We start from the raw sequence: 15,114 nt of genomic DNA, 5'->3' as shown, positions 1-15,114 counted from the left end.
GAGCACATGTATGTCAGCATATGTTGTAGGGAACGCAGTGCTCTGCTCCCAGAGCGTGCAGCCGGGGGAGCCTCCCTCTGCAGCCCGTGACTCTGAGACAGGGAGGGCTCTAACAGGAGGTGACAGGAAACCTGATGTCTAATAATGTCTGCCATCTACAGCGGGGGATTAGACTACAGGGACAGGAAGTACGGCGGGTGGAGAGGGAGAGAGAGAGAGAGAGAAAAAAAAAGAGAGAGAATAAAAGAGACTGAGACAGAAGGGAAGAGAATAAACATTTGTGTGTGTGTGTGTGTGTGTGTGTGTGTGTGTGTGTGTGTGTGTGTGTGTGTGTGTGTGTGTGTGTGTGTGTGTGTGACGTGTGTGTGTGTGTGTGTGTGTGTGTGTGTGTGTGTGTGTGTGTGTGTGTGTGTGTGTGTGTGTGTGTGTGTGTGTGTGTGTGTGTTCATGTGTATTGGATGTGTTTGAGGGGTGTATCAGGGAGTCAGCAATGGGCAATGACAATATTCCATGTTGCCTTTATCAGCGCAGTTCAGAAACAAATGCTCTGTCATCAATCACATGAGAGGACCGCTGCCGAATGGTTTGTGCTGTGAATTATTCTAGTATACCGTTAGTATATAGTTATAGACTATATTACTATAAACTACAATTATATAGTACTATAGTCTAGAACGGTACCAGTTGAGTAATAACAGTAGAGTGTGTCGTTTGGAATTCGGCCATGAAGGTCAACATCTTTCATACAAAACCGAATGTGCATTTTGAAACAGTGTTTTCATTATCCAAAGAGTCCCATAAGTCTTGTGACAGGATGCGTATTACTTTAGTAGAAGTGGAGCATGCTGACCATCAGAGACCTGATGCCTAATCGCTTTAATCCCTTAAGGAGATCAAATCCACAATCAAATTGTTATTGGAAAGCATGTTCCAGACAGATGTAGGACGTGTGTGTGTGTCTCTGATCCCGAAAGAGAACATTGCAACAACCATCATCGTGAAAGTTGAATCCTCATGTAGGCCCATTCAACGTGTTCATACTTGGTCATTCATTTGTCTCAGGAGAAGTTGCATGGAAAGATATCATTTAGGTAATATGCCCGAAAGAGCAGAAATGGTCGTAGTGAAGAAAACATTTCCGAGACTCAAATTCTGTGCTTCCGTCTGTGTGTTTCCATGTGAGGCCTCCTGCTCTGGATTAGCCACAGCCTAGTCACCAATCACCACTCAATGGGAAGAAATCAGCACTCTCACAGCAGCAGTGAAAACCGATCCTCTATGGCCGACGTCCGCGCCGTACGAGGGTGCCGTCAGACCCAGGCTGGCCGTCGGTGAAGCGATCAGGGTTCCAACACGTCCTGCCTGTTGCATTCACTCACATCATCTCGTGTCCACAAAGGTACGAGCACACTTTGGGCCTCAAAAGCAAAGCCACACAAAGCGCAACCCAACCTTCGCCCCTTCCTCTTTCAATTAAGGGTGTCTTTAATTACCCGCTTAATCCCAGCCTCTCACTGTGGCACCGGCACGAGGAAACGCTCCGCCAAACCAATGAGTATAAACACATTAGAGTAGCGAACACAGGAACACAAAACAGCAAACATTAAAGAGAGCAAACAAAGCAACGCACAAAAACAGCAACACACCCCGTGGCTCCAAAACACTCACATAGCAAGCGCCGCTTTTCATAGAGGTAGAAAACGAGAGATTGTGAAAAGGCTGTACCTTTGCTTTTAGCTAGAAGAGCGGCAGGTAGGAGAGAGAAGAAGAGACGTCCACGGAAGAGAGGGGGAGGCAGGGGAAAAGACAGGCATAGTGTCAGTGTGCTGAACGCAAAGCAATACCAATGTATAGGAATACATATTGTAGTTTGTACATGAAGGCACAATTGCAGCATGCAGTGCAACTCTAACACATACAATCACCACATTCCAAAACAGTATCACGGCACACAACGGAAGCCCAGAGAGGCTTATCTAGGTTTATCTAGTTTGAATGACAACTTATTATCTCCTGCAAAACCACTTATCTCATTTGAACGAGATTAAAGACTCCTGAAATTTGGTTTTGTCCAATTGCCTAAGGGGGGCTTCTGTATCAAACAAAAGATGGTGCAAAATTATATAACAATATTTTAAAAAAGAAAAAGAAAGCAATATTGGTGGCACAACAAAATATGTTTTCAAAACCACGTCTTCAATGTTGTCATTAACAGTGGAATAACCAAACCAACCTCATCATGGAGGTACAGATGGACACAGAGGCATGCGTTCTCTGTGCACATCACTACTCAGAACACACAACGCATCGACAGACTGAACGGCATGCATTGTCTTGGGGAGAAGGCGAAGGGAGAGAGAGTTCAAGAGGCATACCTTGTTCGGCTATCATATGCGCGAGGCCTTGAGGGAGAAGGAGGGAGGGCAGGGAAAGAAGGACAGAAGAGAGAGAGAGAGCACTTCAGAAACCCAAAGATATACCAATACTCTCTGGTATTGAGGTGACCCATCTTTTCCCAGGGGGGGTAAGGAAAGGATGGCACCGGAGAACACACTGACAGGTTACAAAGCTTTGCCGCCGTGGCCCCCGTGGCGGAAAGCTTCACCAGGAAAAAATAATACACTCTTCTTGGGAGTTAGGGGGCATCCACATTTTCCAGGACCCTACGTGCCACTTACTTAGGTAACTTACTCACTTACATTTACCAAAGTTAAATTCATCTTCTAAGCCAGTCTGCAAGGGTGGGCTAACATAAAGGGCCAATGCAAGGTAACATTTTTTCTTTCGATTTCTTGTAACAAGAATCAAGTCCTACAGTGTTTTTATAGTTTGTAGTTTGATCACAGTAAGCTGTGCACAATAAGCGAAACCACAGCAGATCCTAATGGATTCCCCTACCATCTTGGTGCTGGTAGAGCTCCAAATATACAAGATATATAGTCCGATGTGTAGGTCTATGTTTGTGAAACAGTCGGTAGTCTACGGATATATCAATACATACTGGGACACCAACATTTAGGGGATCCGACCAGCCTTGACTTTGTCTTTAATTTAGTAATATAAAAGAGAATAAAAGCTATCAGAACTCATGGTCCCCATGCTAATCTTTATGAGAGCAGAGATTCTACTGACTGAAGAGGCAGATGCTGCAGCAGTGGAGCACAGTGTGAAGAGAAGAGGACATGTTGGTTCCTCACATTCAACTTACCTGGCATTTTGTTGTTGACCCCTGGAAAGGTTGAAGGCAAGACAGCAAGGATAGAAAAACAAAAAGAGGAGAACTCATTAGAAAACACTCTTGTCACTTGCATGTTGGAGGCATCATGCAACAATAGAACACGTTCTGTATTCATGCAGAGGATCGGCGTGGGGCTCGACCATGTGCATGTGACACTACGGGCTGCGGATAGTTTGTCTGAGTACAACTCAATCCGAACCGAGGAAGAGGAGGGGAGGGGCAGAGAGGGAGATGGAGAGAGGAAGATCCTCCACCTCAAGCTCCAAGGAGTTCCCTGTGGGAGAAAATACATTTTGCAAAAATGTGCACACATACAGTTTCTGTCCATAGCGCCTGCAAACACTGATTCCTCTCATGCACACACGCACATAGACTCATAAACACCATGGCATTATCGTCCAGTTGGTAACATCTGCATCCCAACACAGGTCAAAGCCAACAGGAGGGAGGGAAGGGAGTCTTCCATGCAGATAGTAGAACTCAGAGCTATGCTAAACCAATGTGCAATAGGTGATCAATCAATTATTAATATAATCCATGTTATTACGTTTAAAGGCCCATTCTTTTTTAAATGGATAGGCCGACAGGTCAGACAAGGTCTGAAGTCTTTCAGAATTACATTACATGTTTTCATGATTTTGGTTGTTGTTTGAAGTTGTTTGGTCAAAAAATGATCTTTGGGTCCTTGCTACCCTTCCCCGACAAAGCATTTAGCATATTAGCTCATGTTGTCTTTGAATCCACACAGATGATAACAGTTGGCCGCTCGGGTTAGATCGCATGCGGCTGACAGCGGACGGGAAAATGAAGTTTAAGCTAATTGAGTTGTGATCCATTAAATGTTCATTGCGGGCGGGAAATTGGGCACGTATTGGGTATTAACGTGAGCTCAAGCAGATGGCAGTCAATCGGATATGCATTAGCTATTAATTCAGTTTTGACGAGCACTTGTGTCCGATGTCCCTCTAACATGGAACGAGTCTGTGACACGGCCGTAGGAGAGTGAGTAGATCACGGGCTTGTGTATGTGTGGGTGTTTGTGTGTTTGTAATTGCCGATTGACACACACACACACACGCACACATGCCAACACACACTTAATCTCCTCTAATCTCTTCTGCGAGCGGGGGGGTCGTCTTGCGTTTGAGTGTCAAGTTGAAACGCGACGGAAATCTAAAATAAATCAACTGCCTCACGCAGGTCCCAAGGGCCCGAGGTTTAGGGGATCTGTCCGTCTGCTCGGGTGGACATAAGGACGGGGCTGTGGCTACGAGGGGGGGGGCTGGGGGGCCAGATTGGCAGGGGGCGGGGGGTCCGAGGCCGGCATGTGTTTGTGTTTGCAGTGCGGTGTGTCCCAGCCCTGCAGTAGACGGGGCCAACAGGGACAGCCGTCCACTGAGGGATCCACGGCCGTGAAGACGCATCCCTGACGGAGGTGGGACTTTAAGAGCAGCTGACGGTGTTCCGGATGCTGTCAGCACACGTGACTTCATACGGTCACGACTCAGTGCTGTTATGGCGCCTCGTATACTCAGAGACACTACAGAGATCCTAGTAGGAGCACAGGCCCCTAGGGGCCCTCACCACAGCCCTATGACCGGGGGCCTCTAGGGGCCCTCACCACGACCCTATGACCGGGGGCCCCTAGGGGCCCTCACCACAGCCCTATGACCGGGGGCCTCTAGGGGCCCAATGACCGGGGGCCTCTAGGGGCCCTCACCACGGCCCTGTGACCGGGCCCTACGACCAGGGGCCTCTAGGGGCCCAATGACCGGGGGCCTCTAGGGGCCCAGTGACCAGGGGCCTCTAGGGGCCCTCACCACGGCCCTACGACCTGGGGCCTCTAGGGGCCCTCACCACGGCCCTGTGACCTGGGGCCTCTAGGGGCCCTCACCACGGCCCTACGACCTGGGGCCTCTAGGGGCCCTCACCACGGCCCTCTGACCGGGGGCCCTCACCACGGCCCTACGACCAGGGGCCCTCCACTCTAGTATAAATAAACAAACACACGGCCCGATCTAGACGGTCTAGAGTGTGTGTGTGTGTGTGTGTGTGTGTTTCTCTGGGAAAACTCCCCCCAACGGATCAATAGGGGGTCCCCCCCCCCACTGGGAGGGGCGTGCAGGACGGGGCCGGTATATCTGCCAGGGGACAGTATATGTGCAGTGGATTACTCACTTAAATGGGTCATTTAAAGGGACGTAGGGCGCCCGCCCGCAGAGAGCAGGGGAGAGATTTCCGCGGTTAATGTAATCGATTGCATTGTGTTGATGCAATCAGGGTGAAAGGTGAACCTGTGTGCGCTGTGGACACGCTAACCCTAGCTTCACGCCACGACACATGGAGTCATTAGCGCTTTGGTTATTATCATCATCATTATTCACAAAGGTCAACTCAGAGCTGGGAAAGATTACAAAACCCATTTTTAGCGGCAGAGGATTTAAAAAATAGGATTTAAAATCTTATGGGTTTGTTTGTTTGTGTTTGGATGTTTAGAAGGTTGCGGTTCAATGTTCAATGTTAACATCTCTGTTTGTAATCCCGGCACCGTAGAATACCAAGGTGTCCCTCCATGCGTCTCCAGACCTTAATGAAGAACACAGGAAGTGAGAATGATGACCAGAGGTCGCCCCAGTGACCGTAATCCTCCTGAACGGTTGCTGTCCAAAGCGCTGCGTGGCAGCAGGGCTCTCACGGGGCGGGCCTGCTCGCGCCCTGGTTGCCATGGCGATGAGGCCAAAGGAGGAGCAGTGTGGGTTTGCTGTGGTGGTGGAGGACGGGTGGAGCCAGACACCGGCCACGGGTGGAGCCAGCTGGCTGACACCGGCCACCGTGATACGGGTCAACCGGCGGCCCAGTGGGGCCGCTTACAGCTGGTGGAGCGATGGCTGCACCCGACTGCACTCTGCTCCACCCAGCCCTCCAACCCTCCACTCTGCCCCACCCCTCCACAGAGCTCCACCCCCCTCCAGAGCTCCACCCACGAGGGCGCTACAGCAGAGCGCTGGGCGCTAGGCTGGCCGTCCGAACACGGCTAGCTACCAGACGGTTAGCTAACAGAAAGCTAGCTGGCCATGGTCAGCTAACCTTCTGTTAGCTAACCTTCTGTTAGCTAACAGAAGCTAGCTGGCCATGGTCAGCTAACCTTCTGTTAGCTAACAGAAGCTAGCTGGCCATGGTCAGCTAACCTTCTGTTAGCTAACAGAAGCTAGCTGGCCATGGTCAGCTAACCTTCTGTTAGCTAACCTTCTGTTAGCTAACAGAAGCTAGCTGGCCATGGTCAGCTAACCTTCTGTTAGCTAACAGAAGCTAGCTGGCCATGGTCAGCTAACCTTCTGTTAGCTAACAGAAGGTTAGCTAACAGAAGCTAGCTGGCCATGGTCAGCTAACCTTCTGTTAGCTAACAGAAGGTTAGCTAACAGAAGTTAGCTGGCCATGGTCAGCTAACCTTCTGTTAGCTAACCTTCTGTTAGCTAACAGAAGGTAAGCTGGCCATGGTCAGACGGGAGCTGGCTCGTCACCTCGAACCCATTTAAACATTAAGGTTAAGGAACGAAGGCCGTTGTCTGGGAGTCAATGTGGAGATTACTGACTGTCCGCTACACCACCTGGGGCTTCAACTCCTCGACTCCAGAGGAAACATCGTCAACCCCAAGCTGAAGGCTCAGGGGGGGGGGGGGTGATAGTGGAACAAGTGCAGTAATGTACGCATTCTAAGAACTGACCAATGGAAAGCACCAACACAACAAGGTCAGAGCTGGTGTCTGGAGGGCCTCAACGAGGAGCTACGTTTTTAGTTTCTATTTTTAAATCCACTTTAGTCTAACTTGTAGAGGCCATGGTGGATTTATTCCCTAGGTAAGTGAGCCTGCTTGAGGAGTTGAATACACAAATGGATTGTCATTTAAATGTTGTGCACTGACCGTGTGAGCAGCAAGAGGTACAACCCATCTCAACACACTGATCCATTGATGCCGGGTCAGAGCCTTGCATCGCATCGTGTGAGCCTGAGGCGTGTTAACAAATGCTTTATCATCTTGGTGGTCAGGTGGGTGTGCGGTGAATCCTGCCCGGACTCGTCCTCGGTTTGTCCCCAGGGAGGGGAGTCCTAATCCGGGTTAGTTTTACCAAGGGTCCCCTGCGTTTAGGTAATCCATTCTACTTATCAAAAGAAGGCAACGATGGTGGTTCCCCCTCTACTGTTGACTTAATTAGTCATTGATTAAAGGAGAGCAAGAGTTCACAATCTTGTTTGCCCTGATCTAAATGAGATGCTGATTAACTGGCTGAGATGCAGACCCAGCCGGGCCTGGCCGCCCTCAGCGCGCTGCTCTCTCTGGAGCTACACGCGTTCCTTTAGCATGTTGTTAGCATCATGGGAAACTCATCAGTGGTTAGCACTGAGTCACACTTAAAAGACCAATCCTTTACTATGTTGACATGTGCCTGCATTATTAGAAACTGTTGTTTAAGTATATATATTATATATAATTCAGTATATTGTGCTGTTTTTTTAAAGAGATTTTCCTGATATTTTAAATGATGAATGGTGAAGACAGACAATTTAGATGTTTCATATCCAGAGATTATAGAACCATTATTGCTTATCTTAACATTTTATAACTACGTAGCTAATAATTGATATAGTACGTCAGATATGTTTAATGTATGCAACTTTAACACTTATCTTTAACCTCTAAAAATTAATTGCATAGTAGATTGACAAAATGTACCCATCCATCTCTTATCACAATAGATCCAACATACACTTTTTGGAAATCCTCACATCTCCCATGTCTAATGTTTAATGACTGCACTGGAACCAGTTATTATGGTATTTTAATGTGAAATGCAGACGGTTCTTTCTTGAAGCAATACTCCTCCATCGACTTATTAGTCCACATTCAACTGACACATAGATCATGCTTCAACGTAACCAATATTTTTTATATTTTGACTTTGTACACACTTATTGTCTCCGTCAGTCTACTCCCTAAAGCAACGCATTTCATTATAGCCCCAACATTTAAGATATAATATGGAAGATGTAGGCCTACACCATGACTATCCTTTTTGCATTTTGGTGCATTCCTATAGTAAGGATTCTCTCTCCTTCTCCGTGTATTTGTATCTCTCTCCGTTAACGAGGAGCTCTGGTCATCCAACGCTGAATAGTGTCCAGCCTCATTACGCACGGTTATTTATCCCGGGCTGTTTTTAGCTCCCTGCCTCCACGGCTCTTATCTGCGCAGCGCAGCGGGCCCACAGGCCGGGAGGAGCGGGAGGAGCGGGAGGAGTGGGAGGGGGGAGGCGGGAGCAGACATAAGTCAAGCGGGAAGAAGACGGTGCTCCTGTCGTGGAGGCTGTAAATCAAGTGCAGGGAAAACCACCGCGCCGGGCGACCAGCAGCACATCACGGAGCGCTTTGTGCCCCAGCACCAGCCGGGGAGAGCTCCCTGTTCAGGTGCGAGTCCGTTGGAGGGGCCTGGCTGGATCAGCCCCCCCCCCCCCCCCCCCCCTAAATCTGTCGCATCTATTCAAACATGTTCATCTTAAAGTCAACATTGTGTTATTCGTGGTGAGTTCATATATTAGGGGGAGTTGGAGGTGGTGGTCGTGGTGATATTGGTGGCTGTTGAAGCATGGGTGAGTTTACAGTTTACTGTAAACCACACATAAAATGCAAGTCGACTGGCACACATCATAGAAACGTTTATAATATATAATAGATAGATTAATTATTTTCATGTGTTTTTCCATCGCATTCATCGTGCCATTTGCTTTGTCGTCATAAACCCATCGTCCACAGAGGATTATACAGGGTGCATGCTAGCTACCTTTCTAAATTGTATCTGCATGGAAAGACAACCACAGGAAGGGGGGGGGGGGGGGGGCTGGACACGCGAAAAGCAGAAGCTCAACCTCAGCCGGTGGAACATCATTTAACATAGAGTCAAAGGAAGCAGAACGACTGAGCGACACCAAGTGAGAGGAAAATAAAAAAGGGACACCCACCCCATCCCTCCCCCATCCCTCTCCCATCACCCCTCCCCCATCACCCCTCCCCAGCAGAGGAGCACTTTGAACCAGTCCACGTTTAGACAATGTAATCTGCACTTGCAGATTGGCATCCTTTCACCGTTCCACACCAGATCTGCTGTCGTGCCCAACCGGATGCAAACGACGCACAGTTTAGAGTGCCAAGGCTAAACCTAACCCTAACCCTAACCGTAACAGTTTAGAGATTCAGGGTAAGCCAACTCCTGATTCATCATAACGGGTAAAAAAGGACAAGCCCAAAGATGAATCGCTGATCAAACTACAGACTACAGCATTCCTTCCCTGCCTGTGCGGTCTCATCCACTTTACAGGATATGTGTCATACCTAATTACACAATATCCCAGGAGGGAGGATCAAGGTTTAATCTGAATTTGTCCTCATCTATGCATTTGTAAATTAACATGCAGGTTTGGGAACAGCCTCCCTTTGCTAAAACATTATCAAATAAATGGAAATCAAAGTTGGTGAATATCCAGTACGTTAAAGGCATTTTTTTAATTCCTCTTTGGGGAGAAAATGAATAGGGGGGGAGAGAGCAAAAGTTATTTAAAAAAATAAAATAGAAATCAATTTTGGTCCATGCCGGAACCAGCTGTATTGTGATTGAATCAAAGCTGGAGCCTCCGCAGCACAAAAGGATGTGATTTGAACACCTGCCATCTTATGATTGGGTGAAGAAAAATGGGCTCAGAAAGCCCCCCCCTCTGTAGGCGTCCTTATCAGCGCCTGCAGGACCGACGCCATTAACCTGCCCCCCCCCCGGGCCGACACTGCTGAGATTAGCTGTTTGATTCTTTACAGCCCAGAGTCTGTCGGCTCCACGTCTACAAGTAGACCTTCATCACGGGCACACAGGGAGTATAATTCCACTATAACGTATCGCTATGACGACCAAGGAGACTTTCAAAGTCAAACCGTTTCAGAGACCCAGAAACCAGCAGCAGGAAACACTTCCTGGACTAAAAGCATCTGGAGACATTTTCTAAATGCATCACAGCGGTTTTTTCTCTTCAAAATGTTAAACATCATTCCTTTAAGACGATGCTTCCTGTGAAATGATATTAGCGAATCACACGTCGCCCAGGGGATGGGCGGTCTCAGTGATAACCCTCACTTCAGGGGGGGTAACCCAATGGGACTGGCGGTCTCACTCATCATGCTCACCTAAGGGAGGGTAACCCAATGGGACTGGCGGTCTCACTCATCATGCTCACCTAAGGGAGGGTAACCCAATGGGACTGGCGGTCTCACTCATCATGCTCACCTAAGGGAGGGTAACCCAATGGGACTGGCGGTCTCACTCATCATGCTCACCTAAGGGAGGGTAACCCAATGGGACTGGCGGTCTCACTCATCATGCTCACCTAAGGGAGGGTAACCCAATGGGACTGGCGGTCTCACTCATCATGCTCACCTAAGGGAGGGTAACCCAATGGGACTGGCGGTCTCAGTGATAACGCCCTCTTCAGGGGGGGTAACCCAATGGGACTGGCGGTCTCACTCATCATGCTCACCTAAGGGAGGGTAACCCAATGGGACTGGCGGTCTCACTCATCATGCTCACCTAAGGGAGGGTAACCCAATGGGACTGGCGGTCTCACTCATCATGCTCACCTAAGGGAGGGTAACCCAATGGGACTGGCGGTCTCACTCATCATGCTCACCTAAGGGGGGGTAACCCAATGGGACTGGCGGTCTCACTCATCATGCTCACCTAAGGGGGGGTAACCCAATGGGACTGGCGGTCTCAGTGATAACGCCCTCTTCAGGGGGGGTAACCCAATAGACTGGCGGTCTCAGTGATAATGATCACTTCAGGGGGGGTAACCCAATGGGACTGGCGGTCTCAGTGATAACCCTCACTACAGGGGGGGTAACCCAATGGGACTGGCGGTCTCAGTGATAATGCTCACTTCAGGGGGGGTAACCCAATAGACTGGCGGTCTCAGTGATAACGCCCACTTTAGGGGGGGTAACCCAATAGACTGGCGGTCTCAGTGATAACGCCCTCTTCAGGGGGGGTAACCCAATAGACTGGCGGTCTCAGTGATAACGCTCACTTTAGGGGGGGTAACCCAATAGACTGGCGGTCTCAGTGATAACGCTCACTTCAGGGGGGGTAACCCAATAGACTGGCGGTCTCAGTGATAACGCCCTCTTCAGGGGGGGTGGTAACCCGTACCTTCGTTGCAGAAGCGGCCCTTGTACTCGGTCTTGGAGCAGTCGCAGTAGGGCTCCCGGTCCACCACCAGGCAGCTGCCCCCGTTCTCACAGCGGTTGACCGTGCAGCGGCCCTCTGACTCCAGCGCCACCCGCAGGCTGCCCAGCAGCACGGGCTCCGAGCTGCCGTACTTCAGGTCGGCGACCGCCCCGCGGAAGGGCGCGGCGTCGCGCACGGTGGGCAGCGTGAGGGCCTCGGCGCGGATGTCCTGGGGCACGCCTCCCAGGAACAGGTCGCTGACGATCTTCATGTACTGCCGCTGGGGCCGCACCTCGTCCGCCTTGGCCTGGCCGTCCAGCACCAGCGCCGTGCGCAGGTTGAGCCGGCTCAGCGCGGCCAGGTGCCAGCGGCCGTCGTCCACGCGCCGGTCCGACACCACCGCCGTCTCGGCGCAGTCGATGCTGAAGCGCAGCCGCAGCCGCCCCTCCGCCACCGCCAGCTGCAGGTAGTCACAGTAGCCGCCGTCGTCGAAGTAGAGCAGCAGCGCCTCCGAGGCGCCCGTCTTGAAGCGCAGGCTGAGGTCGCCGCGCGTGCTGGCGTCCCAGCGGAGGTAGCGCGCCCACTGGCCCGAGGTGCCCAGGAACTCGAGGCCCGAGGCCGCGCCGAGCAAGGCGCCCAGGACGGTCTGCAGCCTCAGACAAAACGCCAGGACGTCCATGTTGTGGCGAGGGATGGCAGAGCAGAGCTAATCCCGCTAGGTCTGTTAGCATGGAACTCTGGTCACTGAAGTCGGATCAAATTAGATCCCGTTTGTGAAGTTACTATCCAAAGATATATCCAAAAGTATGTCCACAGAGATATAGATATATATATATATATATTTATATACACACTTAGTGTAATTTATTTTAAAAAAAATAGGTATTTATTCACGGGGACGGGGGGGAGAACAGTCTTTGTCGTTAACAGTCTTAAGGCCATTCACAGGAGCAGAGGGCCCAGGCGGGTTGGGGCCAACGGAGGCTTGAGGGAATGTGTTGAGAAAGGGAAGGGCAGAGGAAAGGAGAGGCCGGGAGAGAGAGGAACAGAACGGAGGGCTCCTGTCCAGGTTGGGCTCTAAAGCAGATTGAGACTCATGGTGCAAGGTCTGATGAGGAGGACTCCGCTGGCTCTCTGGGGAGCGGTCTCCTTCATGTTGTCACCTGGGGACTGGGCTTCATGGGGGTTCTTCTGGCCTCCATCCGTTCCAGTACTGTCAGAGACGGGACGAGGAGAAAGGGGTTATCTCATTGCATTGTCGTTTGCATTGATTTTACATCACGTCATGAATCACATAGTGGGACTGTTCCTGGTGCACATTGACCGGGAGGCTCTCAGGGCTGATTGTGACCAGAGGGTAGCTCCATGCACAGGAAGATATATTCATGAATCACACCCCTGTGACTCAGATTATCATACGTTGGTCGTCGATCGTTGTATGTTGATGAATAGTTCAAATATTTAATGTTGGAAATATTGCTGAGCAGCTGTCAAGAAAAGTGCCGTACACCTTGTCAATCAAAATGGAAAACCAGATTGTATTACTAAATATACATTTGAATGTATGCGAGTGTTTTTTTGGTCATTGTTATGCGCAGATAAGGCAAATTGTAGCTGGACACCCAACTTAATTAAGAGTCGCGCTGATTTTCCTCTCTTTTTCCCCCCCGTTTCTCCCCTCAGTAAAAGGTTGTTTAGAGCTATCAGTCATCTGCTAGGAAAATTAGTCTCATTATTCTCATGGCAGCGCATGACTATCAATCAGCCAGGCTCAGACCGCCTTTATCTGATGGCCAGGGTGAATGTTCTGCTTTCTGCTGAATACACATTACTGAGGGACTGAGAGCTGAGAGAGAGAGAGAGAGAGAGAGAGAGAGAGAGAGAGAGAGAGAGAGAGAGAGAGAGAGAGTAGGTGGATTCTGAATAATTAAACGCTAAGATTTCTAGTCAAAGACGTAACTTGTCAATAAGTGCTGGAGACGTTGGCTTGTTGTTGGTTACATACAGTGCGGTGAAATAATAGCTTTACTTGTGTTACAATTCTGAGGTAAACAGATTACTTGGGCCAATCATCTTTATATTTGTGTATTCTGTTGAGGTGTATTGAAGACATATATGAATTTTCAAAGGACAATCTCAGCTCCTCTGTTATGTGTTGGCTGAAGATCTTTTGTAATTTTTCCAATTATAATCTCATACATTTTATAATTTATTTTGAATGGGGATGTGATATGATTTTAAACGTTACTTCCATGGAAAAAAACGATACATTTTGCACAACGCTCCAAAATCAAGCAGTATTTTTTAGCGTTTATTTAAGATTGGGTAATAACGTTTTCATCCTAACCCTAATTATGATGACAACATTAATAAATTAATTAACAGATTCTAGATTTTGGTATCCAATTCATCTGTTCAAAATCATTCATAGTTGGTTTCCAATGTTTCCAACAGCTTTAAACAACGTAAGGCAATAAACTAAATATATAGGCCTAGGCCTCTCCCTTTACTATGGCCTATTTAGGAGGATCTGTTTGTGATTGTGTTGTCACTAAATGTGCATTTCTAGTAAAAAATAAGAAAAAGAGAAAATTAAAAAAATTAAAAGAATAAATGTATTTTCATATCCGTGTCGCTAACCTATACCCCACCTCCAGATCTACGACCCATTCCGCTCTCCGCCCCGACTCAACCATATAGAAGATGTGACCGCAACACAAAGAGCAGTTCATGTTCCAAATGGACCCGTCCGGAGCGTCAGCTAATAGGCAGCTGATAATCCCCCGTTTAGCAGCCAGAGGCCTCAAAACACCTGGACAATAGAGCAGAGGCGCAGCGGAACTGGACCCAGCCGACCACAGCGAGAGAGAGAGAGAGAGAGAGAGAGAGAGAGAGAGAGAGAGAGAGAGAGAGAGAGAGAGAGATACAAGGAGACAGATAGAAAACACACACGCAGAGAGACAGATAGAAAGCACACACGGAGAGAGAAAAAGCACACACGGAGAGAGAGAGAGATAGAAAGCACGCACGGAGAGAGAGAAAGCACACAAAGAGAGAGAGAGAGAGAGAGAGAGAGAGAGAGAGAGAGAGAGAGAGAGAGAGAGAGAGAGAGATGCAAGAAGACAGATAGAAAACACACACGCACGCAAGCGCCGATTAAAAAGAACGCGAGCAGAAAGAATGGACTTGTGGACAGAGAGATTTGTTATATATCCGATGCTTCTTCCTAAAACACTAAGACTTTTCGTGTTTTACTTCAATGTGCAAGAGAGAGAGAGAGAGAGAGAGAGAGAGAGAGAGAGAGAGAGAGAGAGAGAGAGAGCACATTTTGAAACGGCCCTTAGGCGTGCTTGTTCATTTTCCAAGCTAACCAATGTACGTTTGTAATGTTACATGCTCATAGCCAGTGTGTGTGTGTGTGTGTGTGTGTGTGTGTGTGTGTGTGTGTGTGTGTGTGTGTGTGTGTGTGTGTGTGTGTGTGTGTGTGTGTGTGTGTGTGTGCGCGCGCGTGTGCGTTGTTCTTTTGTTGCAGCACAGACGAGCAAGGGGAAAAGAGAGAAGCAAGGGTTAAAAGGCTAAATGGCGCGATCATTGTTCTCATGAAAAGGCTTCATC

General features: G+C 48.9%; 1 protein-coding gene across 1 annotated transcript in view; it reads right to left on the bottom strand.

Moving 5' to 3' along the window:
* Window positions 1-12,178, bottom strand: part of nrxn3a (neurexin 3a) — a 167,520-nt gene extending 155,342 nt beyond the window's left edge. The window contains exons 1-3 of the mRNA XM_056589824.1: window positions 11,482-12,178; window positions 2,376-2,402; window positions 1,669-1,737 (exon numbers count right to left, since the gene is read on the bottom strand). Of these exons, the coding sequence (XP_056445799.1) occupies window positions 1,669-1,737; window positions 2,376-2,402; window positions 11,482-12,178 (793 nt within the window). The remainder of the gene's footprint in view (window positions 1-1,668; window positions 1,738-2,375; window positions 2,403-11,481) is intronic.
* Window positions 12,179-15,114: the final 2,936 nt, after the last annotated feature.

The sequence above is a fragment of the Gadus chalcogrammus genome, chromosome 5, assembly GCF_026213295.1.
Source record: "Gadus chalcogrammus isolate NIFS_2021 chromosome 5, NIFS_Gcha_1.0, whole genome shotgun sequence".
Classification (NCBI taxonomy): Eukaryota; Metazoa; Chordata; class Actinopteri; order Gadiformes; family Gadidae; genus Gadus; species Gadus chalcogrammus.
Note: the sequence above shows the minus strand (reverse complement) of the source record. Positions and strands in the feature narration are given on the sequence as shown.